Source organism: Schistocerca gregaria, chromosome 9, assembly GCF_023897955.1.
Source record: "Schistocerca gregaria isolate iqSchGreg1 chromosome 9, iqSchGreg1.2, whole genome shotgun sequence".
In the NCBI taxonomy this organism is placed as follows: Eukaryota; Metazoa; Arthropoda; class Insecta; order Orthoptera; family Acrididae; genus Schistocerca; species Schistocerca gregaria.
Genome location: NC_064928.1, coordinates 180,373,301 through 180,396,444, shown reverse-complemented (window position 1 = coordinate 180,396,444; position 23,144 = coordinate 180,373,301). Strand labels below are relative to the sequence as shown.

The following is a 23,144-nucleotide window of genomic DNA, read 5'->3' as shown; positions in this document are numbered from 1 at the left end:
CTGCAACTATCCATTCCATAATACTGTCATAATTCCATCCCGAATTTTCCATTGATTCATGTAATTAGTACACTGATTCAAAACTGTCTTCACTTTCCAAATTGCACTATCTTATAACCTGGTACAAGAAATGAAAGACGAAATATTGCTGCAGTAAATGGGCTTGCAGCCACCCACTGCACATTTCTAAATTAGAGAATACTATATTTATTGTTAAACTAGTTGAGAAACCGTGTATTTCCTGTGTCAGAATATATGGCATGGGAGAAGGCGTAAGCACCATTCTAGATACAAGATGCATACAGATGAATATGTCATTAAGGATATTATGAATGCAGTTATCCTGCTAGAAAGGTAGCTTGGTTGCAGTGTGTGGCAGTGGGTGAATGTGGTGGGCAAAAATTGCAAAATGTGGAGAAATAAATATCCTTGGAAAAAGCTAAATAATATATGACTTACGAACTTTACTGTATACGTGAAAATGTTTTATTGTTCCACTCACAACGCAATGTAATGGTGATAAGAGTTTCACCCACTGTGGCATACTGCGATAAAACTCCCTTACTAACAGCATGAGGCCAAGGGTCATCTGCCATCACAAACATGAGGGGGTGGCAATGGGTGGTCACTGAGAAAAGTCTGTCAGTACAACAGACACAAGCTATTTACTTACAGATATACATTACAAGTTGTATAAACAGTTCGTCAACCAACAAAAACTAACATAAAAAATTGAATAAGAAAGAATTCGAGTAACGTCAGATTACCATCACTTAAGGTGCTAATGCCTGAATGTGTTCTAATCAACAAGTGCTTACCTGATGGCAGGTTTTGACCAAGAGTACTGCATTCACCCATATTTCTGCTGAAAAATAATAAGTGACATAACAGATTTTACTCAGTAAAAGACAGAAACATTTGAAAACAGCTGAGGGCAAAAGTGAACAAACTTATTTTTCAAAACAGTGCCAGGCAGATCAAATTTTAAATATGAATACAAGTCTCTGCTCACAACAAATATAAAACAGTAACACTTCAACTGCATCACATGTACTACTTTAACCAGAGGCAATATCCTGTTCACTAACTGAACACACAATGTCTTTTCACAAAGCCCTTTAAAGTCCCACTTATATAACTTTTTCACTTCATCATTTAGTGCATGTATAAATTTTTCAATGCACATTGACACCAATTTACTTCTCGCTAACTCAAAAAAACACCTTCCCTGCAATGCCAATGAAAAGAACATTTGCAACTACTAACTATCTGTTAAATAAAACTCCACAGCTTCAGACTGCATGACAACATGTCTCATGGACACACGATGTTAGCATCAGTCTGTAGAGTTGGTCTGGTCGACTCATTTTTCGTCATTGGTGATTCTGCAAAGTTTTTAACTCTGGTGGGATAGCTGGTAAAAGTGCAGTTACTGTGTCAGCAGTTTATTTATTTATTTATTTTTCTAATGAATCGTGAAGTGTAGATGGATAATCACGAACCAGATGCAGATAGCCAGTGACATTGTGGTCCTTCATTTGTTTTGATTTGTAAAAAAATCTCAGCAACTTAAGGGGTGCTCTTCTAATAAATTAGCAACTTCTGTCCAAAAACTGAGTAACATTCAGCAACTTATCATTACTTACTCTATTACTACATCCGAATAAATCATGGAATATATTAAAAGCGAAAGTTTTCACTATTCTGAAGTCTAATAGCACAGCACTAATTACACACAACGTAAATTTTGAATTGCTACAAGACAAAGAAAATATCAGTAAGTTTTATTTCCTAACCAAAAGAAATAACACACAATTTTTTTCTGTCAACATCTGACTCATGGTTGGCCATCCTCATTTCCCACATTACCAACACATACATGTCAAGTGAAAACTGCCAACACTTTAACTGCACTCTAAGTGGGACAACTATTCAGTCTACCCTGTTAAACAGAGATCTCAACAACATGAACTTTCCTATCTGTCTCTTGATGATACATGTGTTACTTGAAAACTGTGATACAGAAAAGATACTGATCACATTACAAATACCACCAAATATGGTATTTCACATAAATATAATGAATATGCCACTCACAAAACCCCACGAAGTTCAAAAGTAAAAATTCCACATGAACTCACAAATGTGGGGCTGTAGAATAACTGCAAAATTAAACTTTGACAAGTTAATATTGTATAGCATAGTAGTTTATTCATATAAGGAGCATATGCAATGATAAAAGTTGTAAATCAAAAGTTGAATATACCAAATAAAATAAGTAGCTTTGGTTTTCTGGTGCAGATACCATTGTTTCAAAATTGATGGAAAATCAGAATGTTAGAAAATCAATGAAAATGAAGTGATAAGAAAACTGAATACACCAGTACTACATTTGTGCGATGCAAAACTACAAGTTGCATTTCAGCAGCTCTACAACCTGAATACAACAGCATATTTGCAACTAACAATATGTTGTTGTTGTTGTTGTCTTCAGTCCTGAGACTGGTTTGATGCAGCTCTCCATGCTACTCTATCCTGTGCAAGCTGCTTCATCTCCCAGTACCTACTGCAACCTACATCCTTCTGAATCTGCTTAGTGTATTCATCTCTTGGTCTCCCTCTACGATTTTTACCCTCCACGCTGCCCTCCAATGCTAAATTTGTGATCCCTTGATGCCTCAAAACATGTCCTACCAACCGATCCCTTCTTCTAGTCAAGTTGTGTCACAAACTTCTCTTCTCCCCAATCCTATTCAATACCTCCTCATTAGTTACGTGATCTACCCATTTAATCTTCAGCATTCTTCTGTAGCACCACATTTTGAAAGCTTCTATTCTCTTCTTGTCCAAACTAGTTATCGTCCATGTTTCACTTCCATACATGGCTACACTCCAAACAAATACTTTCATAAACGACTTCCTGATACATAAATCTATATTCGATGTTAACAAATTTCTCTTCTTGAGAAACGCTTTCCTTGCCATTGCCAGTCTACATTTTATATCCTCTCTACTTCGACCATCATCAGTTATTTTACTTCCTAAATAGCAAAACTCCTTTACTACTTCAAGTGTCTCATTTCCTAATCTAATTCCCTCAGAATCACCCGATTTAATTTGACTACATTCCATTATCATCGTTTTGCTTTTGTTGATGTTCATCTTATATCCTCCTTTCAAGACACTGTCCATTCCGTTCAACTGCTCTTCCAAGTCCTTTGCAGTCTCTGACAGAATTACAATGTCATCGGCGAACCTCAAAGTTTTTATTTCTTTTCCATGAATTTTAATACCTACTCCAAATTTTTCTTTTGTTTCCTTTACTGCTTGCTCAATATACAGATTGAATAACATCGGGGAGAGGCTACAACCCTGTCTCACTCCTTTCCCAACCACTGCTTCCCTTTCATGTCCCTCGACTCTTATAACTGCCCTCTGGTTTCTGTACAAATTGTAAATAGCCTTTCGCTCCCTGTATTTTACCACTGCCACCTTTAGAATTTGAAAGAGAGTATTCCAGTCAACATTGTCAAAAGCTTTCTCTAAGTCTACAAATGCTAGAAACGTAGGTTTGCCTTTTCTTAATCTTTCTTCTAAGATAAGTCGTAAGGTCAGTATTGCCTCACGTGTTCCAGTATTTCTACGGAATCCAAACTGATCCACCCCGAGGTCCGCATCTACCAGTTTTTCCATTCGTCTGTAAAGAATTCGAGTTAGTATTTTGCAGCTGTGACTTATTAAACTGATAGTTCGGTAATTTTCACATCTGTCAGCACCGGCTTTCTTTGGGATTGGAATTATTATATTCTTCTTGAAGTCTGAGGGTATTTCACCTGTCTCATACATCTTGCTCACCAGCTGGTAGAGTTTTGTCATGACTAGCTCTCCCAAGGCCGTCAGTAGTTCTAATGGAATGTTGTCTACTCCGGGGGCCTTGTTTCGACTCAGGTCTTTCAGTGCTCTGTCAAACTCTTCACGCAGTATCTTACCTCCCATTTCGTCTTCATCTACATCCTCTTCCATTTCCGTAATATTGTCGTCAAGTACATTGCCTTGTATAAACCTTCTATATACTCCTTCCACCTTTCTGCCTTCCCTTCTTTGCTGAGATGTGGGTTGCCATCTGAGCTCTTGATATTCATACACGTGGTTCTCTTCTCTCCAAAGGTCTCTTTAATTTTCCTGTAGGCAGTATCTATCTTACCCCTAGTGAGATAAGCTTCTACATCCTTACATTTGTCCTCTAGCCATCCCTGCTTAGCCATTTTGCACTTCCTGTAGATCTCATTTTTAACAATATTTAATTGTATATTACTTGACTGAAGCATCTGACACCATTTCTCCAACTCACAACCAAACTCTCATCTTTCAGCATAATCCAGACCTCAAGCTACACTACAGATCAACAGATATGTCAGGGCACACAAGATTTTGTATTTACTTTCATTGACTTCGCCACCTCACAAACAATCGTCTTCCAATATAAATCAATCACACTACACAATTTACATTCCAAAATCTAATACACGGATGAAAGAAATATGGTCAGTATTCTGCACTCTTACTGTTTGCACACATACAATATCAGACAGCACTTCATAATCATGTTACTGTACAAAGTTTATGTCCAGTACCGGTTTGTTCAACTGACCCTATTTATAGAGAGATTAACTACGTAGTCTTCTCATAAACCTACAGAATTACAATTCCTTTATGTAGCATCCCGGAACAATTCCATGAGAACACTTTTAATCCTATGTAAAACAGGGAAACGTGGACGATACAGAGCATAGACAGAACGAGAATAGAAGATCTTGAAATATGATGTTACAGAATAGGGGAGAAAAGCACTTTTTGGCACATGAGAGTGAGAGAGAACAACTTTTACTTTTTCGTTATTTTTATAGCCGCTTCCATTGTATTATAAAGTTTACGGGCATAAATTATCTACCACAACTCTCTGACATTTCATCTACAGAGCAAAATAATTGTACCTACGTTACGTGACAAACCAGAGTCAAAAGTTTTCTGGAAGTCTGTTGGCGATAACGTTTCATTCACTTTGATTCCACACAAAATATTTAACTTCATATAACTTATAAACGAACACCAGCTATAGTATTTTACAAGCTCTAGATGAAACTATTCCCCACGTTTCAGCACATCATACTTGCTGTTATATCCCATTTTACTATAGGAAATAGGTTTCTTGAATGGAATTGTGTGTCACATTTAAAATGTGGGAATTTTAATACGATTAGCCTAATACGATAAATTCTACTTTCACACACCAGTGAACAGAACTCATATTACCCATTTATCCCCAAGCGAAACATTAAAATTTGAATTATATGCAATTAAAAAGTCGTCAACACTTTTGCTTCCGACGTACTCACAATAGAACACAATGCACACATTTAAATAAAAACATACTCAATACTGACATACCGTTACTACTCACTGCACTTAGCACTACGTTTGCAACTTTCTTGTCGCGACTTGCACAGATCGACGCTTGCGGTTTGTTTACGTTGTTATGCAATGTCGCCAACGTAGTAAAGACTTATAAAAAAATAATGTAGAATTCTTAAGTTCACTAAAGACAGTACGAAATAGTCTCTATCCTACTGCGAAAAAGTTTCAGTAACATTAGAATGTATGAATTTTTAAGTAATAAAATCCGGAAAGCAACTTTAACTGCAACCCAGATAAAAGCTAAACTTCGCTGTTGGTAATTTCCAGCCCGGACATCATTTGTTTACTTTTCAAAGTTTTGAATTGTACCAAAATATGACAGAGTAACGTTATTTGTAATAAAATCCAAGTAGCTTAACAAAGCATTGAACTGTTTCTCAATGAAACGTGTGATATGATAGGCTAAAAGTACAAAATTTATTCATGCATTCAGTCATTTAGAGATCATATTACAATGGCACAGGATTTGTCAGCTTAATTGAATGAAAATGAGTAGGTCAGATAATATACTGTGCATACACAGAATTGTGTCAGCATACTTTAAGAGGAAGAGTACAGGTAATCGGCCGTGATCTTCATGAATGAACAATCCTGGAATTTGCTTGAAGTTTCTTCGGGAACCCCAAATCAGGATGGTCAGGCAGACAAAGATATCCGCTCGAATACGATTGTGTCTTACGTGCACTGCCTCAATCGTTTAGCTCGTACTATAAAATGTGTCGTATGAATAGAAATAAAACGTTTGGGATTCGTGCTTTAGTTTCACGTATTTAGTATCAGTCTGGTATATTGTCAAAACGGAAAAAGGTAGAGGTGCGCCAACCATGGTCAGAGCCAGCGTGCGAAACCAGTGAACTGTGAAGCGCCCTTTCAAATTTGTAAATTAGTGAACCAGTTTCTTACCATTTGAGAAAAAAACATATTCTATGACATTTATTTATTATATATCTGCTAATATATTCTAAATAGAAATTATAAGAGATTAAGGATTGTATTCTTTGTATATTTATTTGAATTTGCTTTTTTTTGCCACAGTGCTTCACAATTTTACGCATTTATAGGATCGTGAAAAATATTACGCCTCCCAACTACTTTACATCAGAAAATAATAAAAAGTTATGTTCTTATGTGTAAATAACAAAAGGTTCCTGCCTTTTTTCTCGAGTTTTTACTCTGTGGGTTATCGTCATTTATCTAGATTTTAATATTTAACGTAAGTAAAATCCAAGATGCAGAAATCTCCTGATCCTAAAAAATCAGAACACAATTATACAATATCAACTCTTCTAGCAATTCAATTAGCGGAGTCCGTAATACAATTGAGGGCATCCATGTTATCTGCTCCCTTCTATTGATATTGCGGCCAAGTTAGACATCTTCCCTGACTCATTGTTGAACACACATAGTTTTTTATAAATTTAAATTGGGATAAGGATCTTTCATCACATGCTACTGTGCCCAGCGTCGTTATTCAGTACCTCCTCATTAATTACATAATCTACCCACCCAACCTTCAGCATTCTTCTGTAGCATGACATTTCAAAAGCTTCCATTCTCTCCTTGTCTAACCCATTTATTGTCCATGTTTCACCTCCATACGTGGCTCCACTCCAGACAAATACAGAAAAGAGCTCCAGACATGTAAGCATCTATATTAGATGTCTCTTATTCAGAAATGCTTTCCTTGCTATTCTTATGTCCTCTCTACGTTGGCCATCATTAGTTATTTTGCTATCCAAACAGTAAAACTGGGCTACTACCTCAAGTGTGTCATTTCCTAATCGAATTCCCTCAACAGATTTAATTAAAGTACATTCCATTATCCTTGTTTTGCTTTTGTTGATGTTCATGTTATATCCTCCTTTCAAAATATTGTCTATTCTGTTCAGCTGCTCTTCCAAGTCCTTTGCTCTCTCTGATAGAATTACTGTGTTATTAATAAACTTTGAAGTTTTTATTTCTTCTCCCTGGACTTTAAATCTTATTCCAAATTTTTCTTTGGTTGCCTTTACTGCTTGTTCAGTGTACAAATTAAATAACATGGGAGACAGCCTATAACACTCTCACACTTGCTTCTCAACCACTGCTTCCTTTTCATACCCCTTGACTTTATAACTGCTGCCTGGTTCCTGTAAGAGTTGTTAATATGGTAGCCTTACACTCCTTGTATTTTATCCTCGTTACCTTCAGAATTTCAAAGAGGGTAATCCAGTCAACATTGTCAAAAGCTTTTGCTGAGTCTACTGACCATAAACACATGTTTGCATTTCCTTAACCTACCTTCTAAGGTATGTCATAGGGTCAGTGAGGCCTCATATGTTCCAATATTTCTCCAAAATCCAAACTGATGTTTTCCGAGGTCAGCTTCTACCAGTTTTTCCATTCTCCTGTACAGAATTCATGTCAGTATTTTGCAATCATGACTTTTAAACTGATAGTTCAGTAATATGCACACCTGTCAGCACCTGCTTTCTTTAGAATTGGAATTATTATATTCTCCTTGAAGTCTGAAGGTATTTCACCTGTATCATACTTCTTGCACACCAGATGGAAGAGTTATGTCATGTCTGGTTCTATCATGGCTATCAGTAGTTCTGACAAAATGTCATGTATTTCCGTGGCCTCGATTTGACTTGAGTCTTCTAGTGCTCTGTTAAATCCTTCTTGCCATATCACATCTCCCACCTCATCTTCATCTACAAACTCTTTTGTTTCTATAATGTTGCTTACATGATCGTCTGTTGTATAGCCCCTCTGTATATTCCTTACATCTTCCTGCTTTTCCTTCTTTGGTTAGAACTGGTTTTCCATCTGAGTTCTTGATATTCATACTGCTGCTTCTCTTTTCTCCAAAGGTCTCTTTAATATTTCTTTAGGCAGTATCTACCTTCCCCTGATGATATATGCTCCTAAATTCTTATATTTGTCCTCTAGCTTTCCTGCTTAGCCACTGTGCACTCCCTGTCAGTCCCATTTGTTAGACGTTTATATTCCCTTTACCCAGCTTCATTTTTTGCTTTTTCATATTTTCTCCTGTCATCAAATAAATTCAATATCTCCCGTGTCACCTAAGGATTTCTACTTGGCCTTGTCTTTTTACCTAATTGATCTTCTGCTGCATTCACTATTTCACCTCTCAAACCTACCCATTCATCTTCTGCAGGATTTCTTTCCCCATTCATATCAGTCATTGCCTAATGCTCCCTCTGAAACCAACAACAACCTATGGTTCTTTCTACTCATACCAGTCCCATCTCCTTAATTTCCTACCTCTTTACAATGTATTCACTTTTAATCTACAATTCATAACCAATAAATTGTGATTAGAATCCACTCCCCAGAAATGTCTTACACTTTAAAATCTGGTTCCTAAAACTCTGTCTTACCATTACGTAATCAATATGGAACCTTCCAGTGTCACCAGATCTCTTCCACATCTTCAACTTTCATTAATGATTCTTAAAACAGGTGTTAGTGATAATTAAATTGTGCTCTGTCCAAAATTCTACCAGACAGCTTCCTCTTCCCTTTCTTTCCCTCACTCCACATTCACCTACAATGTTTCCATCTCTTCCTTTTCCACCTGTCAATTGCCAATCATCCATCACTATTAAATTTTCATTCCCCTTAACTATATGAATAATTTCTTTTATCTCAGCATATATTTCTTCAATCTCATCATCATCTGCAGAGCCAGCTGCCATTTAAACTTGTACTAGTGTGGTAGATGTGGGATTTGTGTCTATCTTGGCTACAATAATGTTGTTGATATTAGCTTATCTGCATTCCTATTTCCTTATTCATTATTGAACCTACTCGTGCATTAACCCTATTTGATTTTGTATTTGTAACCATGTATGCATATGACCAAAAGTCCTGCTCCACATGCTACAAAACTTCACTAATTTCCACTATATCTAACTTTAACCTATCCATTTTCATTCTTAAATTTTCTAACCTAACTACCCAATTAAAGAATCTAATATTCCACACTCCGAACACCTCTTCTTTTCTACTGATGATGATATCCTTCTGAGTAGTCGCCAGCTGGAGATCCAAATGTGGGACTATTTTTTCTATGTAATATTTTACCCTAGATGATGCCATCATCATTTAAACATACAGTAGAGCTGTATGCCCTCAGGAAAAATTGCAGTACCAGCACAGCAAGATCATTTTTGCTGATGTTACAAGGCCAGATCAGCTATTCAAACTGCTGGCCTGCAACTACTGAAAAGCTTCTCGTCTTCTTCAGGATCCGTACATTTTTCTGGCTTCTCAACAGATATCTTTCTGTTGTTTTTTTCATGTACGGTACAGCTATCTGTATCGTTGAGGCACACAAATTTTCCCCACCAATGGCAAGGTCTATTATTCATGTTATGGTTTGTTTCTAAAACCTTGTTGCAAATGTAAGAAATATTCAGACCATTTCATTAATTTAGTTTAGAAAGAAGGTCTTGGGCGAGAAGTGCTGAATCTGTATTTGATATCGATAGTGCTCATGCGGTGCACAACAGCAGCTTACTTGACTAGCCCCTGGTGGTGTAGCATACAGGAGTCATCAGGAGTGAAAATTTCAGAACAGTAAAATATTGGTGGCATCACGCACTTACCATGAGACCAACCACGCCCAACACATATTCTTTGAACCTTCTAGCAGGGCAGTGTGGATACTAACAGGTTCAGTTTAGGAAGAAGTTCTTGGACAAAAGACAGCAAATCGCCTGTTCTAACAATGGAATTGGTGAACTAATATTTGATATCGATAGTGCTCTACTGCTCATGCGATGCACAACAGCAATGCTGCTCGACTAGTCCCTCATTGTGTAGTATACAGGGGTCGTGAGGAAGAAAAATTCCAGAATGGCCAAATGTGGAAGACATCACGCCCTAACCGCTTGACTAACTACATGCAGGACAACTTCATTGAATCTTTTAGCAGAGCAATGTGCAAACGAAGCTGTATAAATACTGCGCTACTGAAGTGAGAATGGTATGAGCAACAAACAGGTGACACTGTCTCCAGGACACTTACCAGTCTGAAATGGACTTATTTTGATAGCCTCAGCCAAAGTAGACCACGTATTGGACTTAGAGAATGTTGAGTTAGTTCATCATAGATGAGCTTATAAAAAAATACTTTTATCCTGTTTCATGAGTAGCTCTACCAAGTTCTGTACTCTTGTACCACTCAAACCTAACTTCTCAGCTGAGACCAGGGAAACAACACGGGGCTCACTACCAGTTAACCTTGTCGAACTGCATCGTTTGAGGTAAGGTCTACTACTGTTGCTCATCTGGCTGTCCTTCTAACTCCCTCTCAGGACACGAAAAGCTTACAGCATAAGACAAAAACAGTGTTTTTCGAATCTGTTTAGAGTAGCCATTCTCTTTGATACTTCTCGCTGTTTCATAAATGGTTTCCATAACAGTAGGTTGAAAACCTTCGATTTGAAGTTCAAGCAATCATTCTTTATGATTTGCTTCAGGTTTTCTATAAAATACCGCAGCATTTCAGAACTTAAAACTGCAGGCCAAAGTCCAGGATGTTCTTTAGAAATGTTTGGTATCGATCTTGGTATCCTTGAAAACAGTGGTCTTGGCTGTGGCGTTTGTATGCTTATACGAGCCACAGACATCACTTCAACGGCATTGACTTCTAACTTACATTCATCAGCAGTCAGGAAACTAGCAACATTTTAAAAAATTCTTTTTACCCTTTAAATAATTAAGTATGCTAAAAATGATAGTGGCGCAAAATATTCTGGTACAATTTAAGAAAAAAACACTCTATTTCTTATTTGGAATTTCATACAGTGATAAGGGATAGCTGTATTATTAGTGAGTATTTTAAGAAAGACAAAGAAAATGGAAAGTTGTGACCACACTGACACACACATGCGTGATCGAACACGGTTAATCTAGAGGAAAAGGGGCTCGACTATATTTGAGGGGTCCAGGTTTAATCCCCAGGCCAGCCACCAAACTGGGGTGTTCTATTATATCCTCTACCATTTCAAGCAAATGTTGGGATAAGTCAATGAAACGGATACATACACTCCCTTCTCTTCCAGTTAAATGGAATTCCACTTCTAATGGACCTATGCTGTCGACCAGACGAAAAACTTCCTTCCTTCATTCATTCATTATGAGTGCACTGGATAGTTCCTATTATACACCCACTAGCTGATAATAACCTGCTTCGCTGGCCTTTTAATTTTCAGTCAGTAGTTTTATAAATGTAATATTGGACAGATAACTACAGTGAAAGACTTTTCAGTTTCGTTTTTCTTTTCTTTTCTTTTTTTTTTTTCGCTGTATTACAATATCATGATAACCATTTTCATTGTCCAATTACTTTGGCCACTTCGTTTGATCTAGGTGCATTCTTTCATTCTCGTCTGCTGGACCCTCATGAGCTCAAATTATTATTTTGTAATTATCTGTGACCATTTTTTCGATATTCTTTTTAAACATTCGTACCCATTCATTTTTTTATGTTTGAAACATTGCAGATCCAAAGTTATATCTCGATGCAACCCAGTGGTGTTCAAGAAGCGCTGATCGGCTTCGTCATCTTCGTTTCCTACAAAGCATACTTGTAAAAACTTTGACGTTTCATTTGGAGATGGTAACAATGTTCCGGTTTCATGAAACACTTGTCCTTGGATTCTAAACACCAGATTAAATCCTTCCTACTCAGTTACTCTTGTTGCTCCAAATTATGTCTTTTGGAAGCGTTATAATATATCCCCCCCCCCCTTTTTTTTCTCCAAAATGCTCTTCGATATTGATGTTCCACCTTTCATATGTTCAAAGAATTTGAGTGGAGGTAATTTTAGTGCTGGCAATGTAATTTTACCATTTGAGCAGCATATACTTGGCTTTTCATTTTAAATTTTTTCGCTTTACGATATTTACATAGATTATCCATTCTCCTGATTGCTATACTTGTATTTGCACTATATTTTATAGTTGAATAGTAACAAAATGTCTCATTTTTAAAAGAGTGACGTCCTTTCCTCCTTGCGCATCCAGCATTTGAAGATGTCTTCAATGAATGTGCGGTGACCCGATTTCCTAAGCTGTATCGTTGTTCCATGCTTTCCGGCACTATACAGGGTTGTGAAAATTTGTTTTTATGTTTGGGCTTTCTGCTCCAATATATTTTCACATTCTTAATAATTACACACAGATTCTAGGTACTCATCCTTTAAATGTTGAATTGGAACTGAATCACAGTTTTCGTGAGCAGTTTTAACTTTGTTATTTTTTTCTGCAATTATTCATAAATAATGATACGTAGGCAGAGATTGGATCATAGAATTTGTGTTGGCAGCGCTGAGCTTTAATTACGTTAACATGACAATTTTTGTCACCAACAGCCACCTAATTCCACCCACAGCGACCAAACCACCACAGAAAATTGCTTCTCAGTAGTGACTTTATTCAGCGGACTGGTTTGGTGCTAGGTTTTGATAGCAAGACCTTCTTCTTTAACTTTTGTCCTTGAGAGATGACAGCCCTTTGTTCTTGCTGTGCTCTTACCAATGTCAGTTTGCTTAACTCGTTTCATTCCGACTTTAATTTGAGTCATTTGGGGTAGGTTGAAGCCAAGCGGGGACTGATGACCGCAGCTGTTAAGTCCCATAGTGCTCAGAGCCATTTGAACCATTTTTTTGAGGCCAAGCAGCTACTGAACATCTTAGGGAACTGCCCTGACTTCCTCACTAATTATTTGGGGGTAACAGACAAAATTTAGTACAAGATTCGTTTAACTGATAATGTTCCAGTGCGACAAGCTCAATATCGATTGTCTCCCCAGAAAAAGAGGATACTGCAACAAAAGGTGAATCACATATTTGGGATGGGTTTATTAGTTCATCCACATCACCTTATGCTTCCCCCTTTTTTCTGGTTGCTAAGGCACAAGGCAAGGATTACAGGGCACTTAATCAAAAAGCCATTTTGGAATCTACCGGTATACCACTTTCTGACCTGCTTCATTGTTTTACTTTGTTTTCTGGGACTTGTTGCTTCCTGGTGCTTGATCTTAACCAAAGCTGTTAGCAGGTACAGTTGACCAAAAATTATAAGTGTGTTACTGCATTTTGCACCAACTGGAACCTATATGAGTTGAATTGGGCGCCCTTTTGCTCTACCAGGGTCACTGTGCTGTCTCACCTGTTATATCATGTTCTGGGAGACCTTATGTTCATACCGAGCGAGGTGGCGCAGTGGTTAGACACTGGACTCACATTTGGGAGGACAACGGTTCAATCCTGCGTCTGGCCATCCTGATTTAGGTTTTCCGTGATTTTCCTAAAATCACTCCAGGCAAATTCCGGGATCGTTCCTCTGAAAGGGCACGGCTGACTTCCTCCCCTATCCTTCCCTAATCCAATGAGACCGATGACATCGCTGTCTCATCTCCTATCCCAAAAGAACCAAGACCTTATGTTCAACTGCATCTATAACCACCGCGATGATGATCTTGTATATGGCCATTCATTTGACCAACATTCATGTCACCTCAAGGAAGTGTTCTTACACCTTTGGGCAGCTGGAATAATCATTAAGCTGTCTGAGGGTGCACTGGCTAGGTGGAAAATTTCTTTCTGGGTCATATCATGTCATGTGATGGGCTTAGAATTGATCAGGATTGTACCTCGGCCTTATGAAGTTTTCTTCCCCTAAGGAACAACAAGAGGGTAGCTAGATTAAGGAAGTTTGTTCCGAATTTTGTTCAGTTCACTGCCCCTCTTAATAGTCTCCATAAAAAGGGAGAGATCTTTTGTTTGGGTGGAGAGCCACCAGGCTGCTTTTGAAACTATTAAAACCACCTTGTAATCCCCCAGTCTTGGCCATACCAAACTTTGGAAAAGGCATCATTGTCCAGACTGATGTGTTGAATGCTTTCGTCACGGCCATGCTCTTGCAGTAGTGTTCCTTGGAAAGATGTTCCATCGTTTACACCTCAAGGAGTGTAACTGCTGCTGAATTAAAGTATTCCATTTAGGAGTATCAGGCCTTGGCGGTTCTCTTTGCCCTTGACAAAATTCAATTTTATCTCAAGCAAAGGGAGTTTGATCTTAAGATGGACAACCAAGTTTTAAGACGTGTCTTAATGTGACATAGAAAGACCAGTAGGATCACTGGATGGGCGGTACAAATATTCCCATTCTGCTTCACAGTTCAGCATGTTACGGTGCCTGACAATCATGTGGCCAGTACGCCTAGTTGAATGTTCGGAGAAGGTGCCGAGGAAGTAGGAAGGGTTCACTCCTCATCCATGAATTCTGTTTGTGGTGTATTGGCCAAGTTACCAGAGATTATTACTGACCTTAAGTCTAAACAGGGCCAGAACCTCCTTTCAGGATCCATTAGACAATGTCTGTGGCCAGAGAATGGGTATCCGGTTATCTGTTTGAAAGGGCACAGTTTGTTGGGAGGTTGGGAGATCCACTGACGTTGGGATTGTTTGCCTGTGGAGCTTGTTTCTTCCATTTTTTATTACTTTCATGATTCCCCACTTGGAGGGCATTTGAGGCTTCACAAGACCATTGTTAAGGTGTGGCAATATGTGACCTGGCCATCATTATATAAGGATATCGGCCAACTAGTGGTAGAGTGCGAGTTATGTAAAATGGAAAAACCCAGTCACAAATCATGCAAGGGACTTTTACAGTCCATGGGAGAGCAAGTTGTTTATTGATGGTGCGTCTTCCTCAAACAAAGGGGGGGAATTGTAATGTGTTGGTTGGAGTAGATGCATTTTCCTGTTTTGTTTGGCTTGTCCCTAGTAGGGGGTTACTGTGGCGGTTACCATCCACCATCTCCCCAAGACCTTTTCCATATTTGGGGCAACTATAGCCCTGGTGAATGACAATGCCCCAGCCTTTGTCCAAAGGAGTTTAAGCGTTTTTGCTTTGGTAACACCATTAAGCATGAGACTACAGCCCCCTATTATCCTCAGCCCTCTTTTGCCAAAAGGGTGAACAGGACCTCACAGATGTTCTCATCATCTACCATGCCAGGTCTCGAACAAAGTGGGACGGCTCATTCCCGTGGATTAATTTAGCTTTTAATTCTGCTCAACACAAGGTGGTGAAGGCTACCATGGTCTCATGAATGTTTGCCTGCCCCCTTAATTACCCTCTAACCGATTTGTGGAGGCACTGGGATAAGTCTAGGCACAAACTTTCTCACTGCTACTAAATGAGGCACTACAACCATGGTAGGCAGCCATTTTATGCTAAAGCTGGGAAGAAAAATATTGAAGCTGTATTCAAATTGCAGAAAAGAGCAATACATATAATGACCAAGAGTGGCAGAATGGCTCACTGCCTTGAACTTTTTAAAATGCTGGAAATCTTAACTGTCCCATGTTAATATATTTTTCAGAATGTTACGTACAGTTTAAAAAGTATTGGACACTTTGTTAACAATGTTTCTGTACATGGTTACGAAACTAGGAACTGTAATAATTTGCATCTGGATAGAAAAAATAAAGTTAAAATGCAACAGAGTCTACTGTACAATGCCATCAAATTATATAATAAATTACCACAAAACATAAAAGACATAGAGACAATTTCCTCTCTCAAAGGAAAACTAAAAGAATTTTACAAAATAAAAGCTACTATACAGTAATGGAATATTTGAATTAATAAAGGTTACTTAAAATCTGAAAGTTCTGTGTTCAACTATATGGAGAAATAATAATTATATAAGACTGAAAAATGTAAATTAGATTACAAGAAAATTTCACTGTCAGCTGTTGTGTAAGAAACAAATAAGAAAATTTCACTGTCAACTATTGTGTAAGAAACAAATTTAAACTGTTAAATTGTCTATTATTCAATGACAAAATCCATACAATGTAAATTGTTTCACGGATTAATAAAGAAATCAAATCACTTACCTCTTTCATGAGAAACCAAGGTTTGTAGTTGAACATGGAATTGCAAAACAATGTAGAAAAAATATCTGTATTGTGCAAAAATTAGCAATTGATCCTAAATAATGAAAAGTGTGAGGTCATCCACATAAGTGCTAAAAGGAATCTGTTAAACTTCTGTTATATGATAAATCAATCAAATCTCAAGGCCATAAATTCTACTAAATGCCTAGGAATTACAATTATGAACAACTTAAATTGGAAGGAAGACACAGAAAATGTTGTGGGGAAGGCTAACCAAAGGTTGCATTTTATGGGCTGGACACTTAGAAAATGTAATAGGTCTACTAATAAGAGTGCTTATACTACAATTGTTTGTCCTCTTTTAGAATACTGTTGTGCAGAGTGGGATCCTTACCAGATAGAATTGACAGAGTACATCAAAAAAGTTCAAAGAAGGGCAGCACATTTTGTATTATCACAAAACAGGGGAGAGAGTGTGTCACTGAAATGATACAGGATTTTGGATGGACGTCACTAAAGCAAAAGTGTTTTTCACTGCGGAGGAATCTTTTCAAGAAATTCCAATCATCTACTTTCTCCTCTGAATGCAAAAATATTTTGTTGACGCCGACTTACATGGGGAGAAACATGCACCATGATTAACTAAGGGAAATCAGCTCACACGGAAAGATATAGGTGTTCGTTCTTTCCGCTTTCTATATGAGATTGGAATAATAGAGAATTGTGAAGGTGGTTTGATGAACCCTCTGCCAGGCACTTAAATGTGATTTGCAGAGTATCTTTGTAGATGTAACTCTTTTTTTTATTTTCATGTAAAAGGGACCACAAATTTCTTTTCCAAGCAATATATCCATTTCTGACACTTTTTTTTCTGCAGTATTAGTAGCAATTTTGTCAAATAAACACGTAGCTGGAGACTGTGGCTTTTACATGAAATAAAATGTTGATGGTGTACAGCAGTCAGCTGAAAATTGATTTAAGGTTACTTTATTTGAAAAGTGCACTTAATGGTATCGAACTATACCATCCACCATCAGATGGCTTCCATGCTTACATCAACATATATGTGCTGTGAGTCAAAATGTGATGTGCAGTGGAAATTTGTTTTGTTGCCAAACAAATGAGCTTATTAATGCAAACCAACATATGTGATAGTGAAAATACAAACAACATTGTGAATATGATTTGTTGAAAGAAAACAATGGAAACAAGTAACAGACTAGCAATACACGAGTACACCAATGCATCACATATTTGGATGAAACCACAAAAGCCATCTGATAATTAATTGTATAAATTTGAAAGCAGTAGTGGTACTTTCTGAAGTTACGTAAAACCAATTTGTGGCTGGTTGCTGTACAGTGTACACCATCAACATTTTAGTGTTAGTAGCTTCATGATACCAGACAAATTAAATTCTGGTGTATAAAATAACAGACACAATGTGAATTTCTGCTATCTACATGAGTAACACCTTTATTTATTTATTTAGATGTTTTGCATGTAGCCATCAAGCTGACATCATTTGTAAATTTCATGCATAGGTAATTAATATAAATAACACTTATGTATAGAAGTGGAACAATAATTCATCTCAATGTTCCAAATATATATCATGCTGCAACAGAAGACATACAATTTAGAATTGGCTGAGTGAATACAAACACTTATGTTATTTCCTAGGAAAGCATTTAACTCTCCATTGACTGGCTTTGCCTCACAACTTTTTAAAGTATGTGGCAGCTTGTTGAATGGTATTTGCCCACTAACGTAAGGACTACTGACAGTTATTTGAAATAGTTACCGTTACTTCTAGTATGTGCTATTCGCAAAAAATGTAATGACTTTATACAAATATAAGGAACATATTGTTAAATATTTATGTCAGATAAAGGTTTCATGACAGAACTCTCTGACCTTAATCCATGCATTAAACTAACTACTCTGTTCTGTAATACTAATTTCTGTTGAGATGCAGGCCTGCTGCACAGCACCACAGTTCAGTGTCATAATAAAGAAATGGATAACTTATTCCACAGTACAACAAAGAAAACAATCAGTTTTTGACAAAATAATGTAACTGGATGAATAAAAAATCTGCTCACAATGTAGTGGCAGAACACACACATAAAAGAAGGTTGTGATTGGGCAAGCTTTCAGAGCCAGTGACTTCTTCTTCAGGCACAAGAGCTGTAGGGGAAGGAAGAGGGGTGAAGGAAAAGTACTGGAGAGGTCTAGAAAAAGGGGTAGATTTTGGGAAAGTCACCCAGAACTGCGGATCAGGGGAGACTTACCACACAGGATGAGAAGGAAAGACTAATTGTCGGGCATTGCTCGGATGAGATGCAGGATGGAAAATCTCGTCCGATGCAGTCCCCAACAGTCTTTCCTTCTCATCCTGTGCAGTAAGTCTCCCCTGCCCTGCAGTCCTGGGTGACTTTCCCAAAATCTTCCCCTTTTCATGGACATCTCCATTCCTTTTCCTTTACCCCTCTCCCTTCACCTTCAACCGTTCCCACCTGAAGAATGAGCCATTGGCTCTGAAAGCTTACCCAATTGCAACCTTCTCTTTTGTATGTGTTTTGCTGACACTCAGTGAGTAGATTTTTTATCTATCCAATTAAATGATTTTATTCCGTAGTACACTATTTTTAATGTTTGTCTTGGAACTGTTATTGCCAGTTGTCTTATTAAATAAGAGCTACTGCTGAGTTTCTCACACATAAAATTAATTTGGTTTAACCAGTGAAGATTTTGTCCACGTGGACACCAAGAACCTTAATGTCGTATGTTTCTACTGGTGTAACACCTCATATACAAGTGATACAATACATATCACAAAAGACAGGCTGTTCAGTTTATTTGTTAAATTGTCTGTGTGTCTCTTTCAATTTAGACTTCTGTGGAGACATAGACCTAAAATGACACACTGCTCACTTCAGTCATCTGCTGCTCACAGCGAATTATTTCTTTGTGTGTAATTTAATTTAAAATTGCACTGTCTAGATATTTGTGAAACTCAGTTTTAGCCCATTTTGATGAAAGAAAAAGTACCTTGCACAGAAAATAGTTAAGGTAAGATACAAATATATGATCAGGTGAACATCTGCAACTGAGGAAAATATTTATAGAATCTGTTTCAGTTGCCAGTAATTTTCTAAATTTATTACATAACCAGTTTTGAGGCTTAAAGCTTCATCTTCATTTGCCACCAAACAACTGCAGCAACATAAAAGTAGGGCAGTCATGCCAGATAGTCATGTGAGATCACATCCATGTCAAACAAAGGAATGGGTGCATAGGACCAACAGCCACTGCACCCGCCTTGAGAGTATGGCACAGAAGTGCATAATCAGGATGTATACGTCCCGGGGCAGCCGGGAAAACCCGGGAATTTTTTAGAATTCCGGGAATTTTTCATTGTTTTAGTTTTCAGCTAACTTTTTTTGTGATTTTTTACTGGTAAGAACTAATACTCTAACAAAGGATATTACTGCATCACGCTATTGCAGAATAATACTGCAGCAACAAAACATGAACGAGAGAAAAAAATCGAAATAAAACTTAAGCTGCCAAGGAAATGCGCCGTGTAGAACAACAAAACACAGTGCTCGTACAAGCGTCTGTCAACGGCAAAGTGTGTCAAAGGCCTTAGGAAGACTATGCAATGCTTCCTTGCCTCCGATGACCGTGACGCGACAACTGTTTAAATTAGATTCGTTTGAGCAGTGGCGGGCGGGCTCTTGCGCAAGCGCAGTTGAGTCGCGTATGAGTAGTACCTTTTTTCGCTTCTGGTTACGAAAGTATGGCTGGCGCCACTACTTAATACTGCCCCGGTTCGGAAATATAGTAAATCTGGCGCTGATGCCCAAAACAATCTGATTTGTGGTGCGGAGATGGATCGTCTCCACGTGACCTGTGTTTACGTTCAGTGGTTTTATTGTTTCCTCGTAGTTTATTGCTCTGACATTAAATGGTAACAAACTGATTTTTGCGGCCGGTAGTTATCAAATGAATTAAAATACGTTCGTATAATTACGAAATGCTAAAATATGTATTAGTTTTAGATTTTATTTCCGCCTTTCTGACAGTCAAGCATTAATCGCCTTGCAGAACAATGAAGTTATTTTTGTCGGTTTGCTAAAGAGATTTGGCTTTCATTAATCTTTTCTGTTTTATTTGAAACGAGTGTTTAATTTCACACTATTCACTAGTTTCAACTGTTCGCTGCATTTCAAGTGCACGTATGGCATTATGCCATAATAAAGAACCAAACATGATATAATACAGTACTGGTACTCCAAGAAATTTTACATACGAATCTGGACATATGAATGTGCATTTTAAGCCGAATTATGCATGGTTCACGAAATTCCGATGCTCTTGAAGTATCCTCTGATGTCTTGTTCCTTTTATGACATAATGTAAGATCTTTTAATGTTCAACACGTACGAACAGATGGGGTGAGCGCGGTGACGCCTATTATCTGGCGTTCTCTTCCTCTGCTGAAACGAACATATTTCTAACAGGTCGCAGGAAAATATTGCGAATGTTGGTTTGAAAAGGGTTACATTCAAACCAAATTTCCATTTACGCAAGATGAACTATATGCGAGAATGTACGATGTATTACTTAAATCACAAAACGCTTGACTCTCATTTAAAAATCAGCTCTTTGAGGACGACCATTTAGAAGAATTTCGCTGCCCAGAAGATCAAACAATTACGTCGTTATTAAAAATTTTACTGGGATATTTGTGTGATGTATCTTATAGTGTTACACGCGCAAAAAAGATCGGCATTATATGTGGAAGCTTGGCTTCTCTTCCAGCTTATTAATCTTAGATTAATCTTAGAGACCAATATTATATGTTAACGCTATGTATATCAATTTAAACCAATAACTTTTCTTCTTTATGTGTTCGCGCTACTTAAGAGTGATCTTACTATTGGCTTACTACATCACATGTCCTATGATGTCATCAGCTGGCGAGATCACGTGACAATGAGCTATGACTGGCTTACAAAGGCGACTGGCAATCTCGATTTCAATGCTTCAGAAAGTGACATGCGGTGTTTGGTGGAATTCAAATGTATACTTTCGTAATACGGAAATATTCAGCGTGATGTTGCTGCACATCAAGGGTCTTTCAAAACGTCGGTATATAAAAACTTAAACATTCAAAGAACTGATGAGTTTTACAGTGCCAAGGAAGAGCATATTGTCACTTCACACGGAAAAAGTGTATTTTCACCCGGGAGAAAGTGTATTTTTAACCTGGAAATCCGGGGATTTTTTTTCCTTGTCCATGTATACACAGTGATAATGTAACATAGTTTTTTATTTAACATCTGATGAATCTTGCATAAAAAAACTCTGAAATCAACTTCATGAATAAAACACAGTGATTTCAGACACAGTTTTGATAGTGATTTAAAATGATCAAATTACTGATGTGTCCCTTCCTTTTCTGCACCATTCATATGCACCTGTCAAGTGATATGAATGTTCTAAGACTACACAAGTAGGGCGAACTTTATTTTCATGAGGATAAGGTAGATTAGACTCAATTACACTGGTACACGGTATTATTCCCTTAATTTATTAAAAACTGATCAGCAGGACTTAACATTATTTTATACCCTTGCAAACATGGTGGCAGACATTCTGTGACATTTTAACAGTGGTGAATCCTGTCATTGGCTCATGCTGCCATAATGATTCGTTCCATCAGTGCCAACACTTGAGTCCCATGAGTACTCACCAAAAATGCAATTTATGTAGGCTACATATTAATAGGAAGATCAGTACACATGACGCTGACTCTCAGTATCAGGATTGGCTCTCGAGCAAGAAAGTTTGATGGTCACCAATGTAAAGGAATCATCTAGACAAAAGAAAAGGGAAATACACAATGCGATTTCTAACTTGCAAACAACAATAACTGTGTTAACTGAGGATTTGCAGTTGGAGGTACATGAAACAATGTGATCCTGTGAGAAAGGAAGTTAGCAAACAATTTCAAGAGTTTAATAATTAGGTAAAGCAATTGAAAGAGGTTAACAAATGTGAATTTAGAACAGTTAATGAACAAATCTCAGACATGTTTGAAAAGAGTACATTATAATAAAAGAAGGATTTGGAGGAGATGGCTATTTCAGCCTTTGGTAACTTGGAGGAGCAAGTGAGTGAGTTAAAATTCTTTGGACACACAGTGGCTATAAACGGAGTGTGACCTGACAGTGACGCTCCTTTTTAGACTGGCCAGATTTAGTAGGCCATTTGTAGGAGTGAGTGATTCATGTCATTTGTCCCCATTGGAACAGCAAACTTAGTGGATATGGGACAAAGGTGATACAGAACTCTTTAATGGCATAAAGTAAGCCTTAGGAAACACACAAATTTTAAAAGAGATGTAATGGCAACAGCCTTTCAAACTTGCCACCAATGCATCACACTGTGGCGTGGACTGTGAACTGTTCCAGGGAGAATGAAACCTGGAAGGAAGCAGTCATGACACAATAGGTTTAGTCAGAAAGTTACTAACTAAACATAAATTATACACCCACCAAAAAGGAATTAGCCATCACGTTGAGGGTATAGAAATTCCAAATGCTTATGCAGAGGTCGCAGATAATTATTTAGGCTGATCATGAGGCATGCGCTTTCTAAGGGAAAATAGATTGTTGCACAACAGACTTATGTGCTGACTGTTATTTTTACAAGAATTTCAGATAGAAAT

At 37.6% G+C, this 23,144-nt stretch overlaps 1 protein-coding gene across 8 annotated transcripts in view; it reads right to left on the bottom strand.

Annotated features, from left to right (window-relative positions):
* Window positions 1-5,532, bottom strand: part of LOC126292216 (uncharacterized) — a 68,906-nt gene extending 63,374 nt beyond the window's left edge. For 2 of the 8 annotated variants that reach the window (XM_049986075.1, XM_049986078.1), the window contains exons 1-2: window positions 5,397-5,435; window positions 819-862 (exon numbers count right to left, since the gene is read on the bottom strand). In XM_049986075.1, coding sequence (XP_049842032.1) covers window positions 819-862; window positions 5,397-5,431 — 79 coding nt within the window. In that variant the 5' untranslated portion in view covers window positions 5,432-5,435. Of the gene's footprint in view, window positions 1-818; window positions 866-5,396 lie in introns of all 8 variants that reach the window. The other 6 variants (XM_049986081.1, XM_049986076.1, XM_049986079.1 and 3 more) reach the window with 6 other exon arrangements.
* Window positions 5,533-23,144: the final 17,612 nt, after the last annotated feature.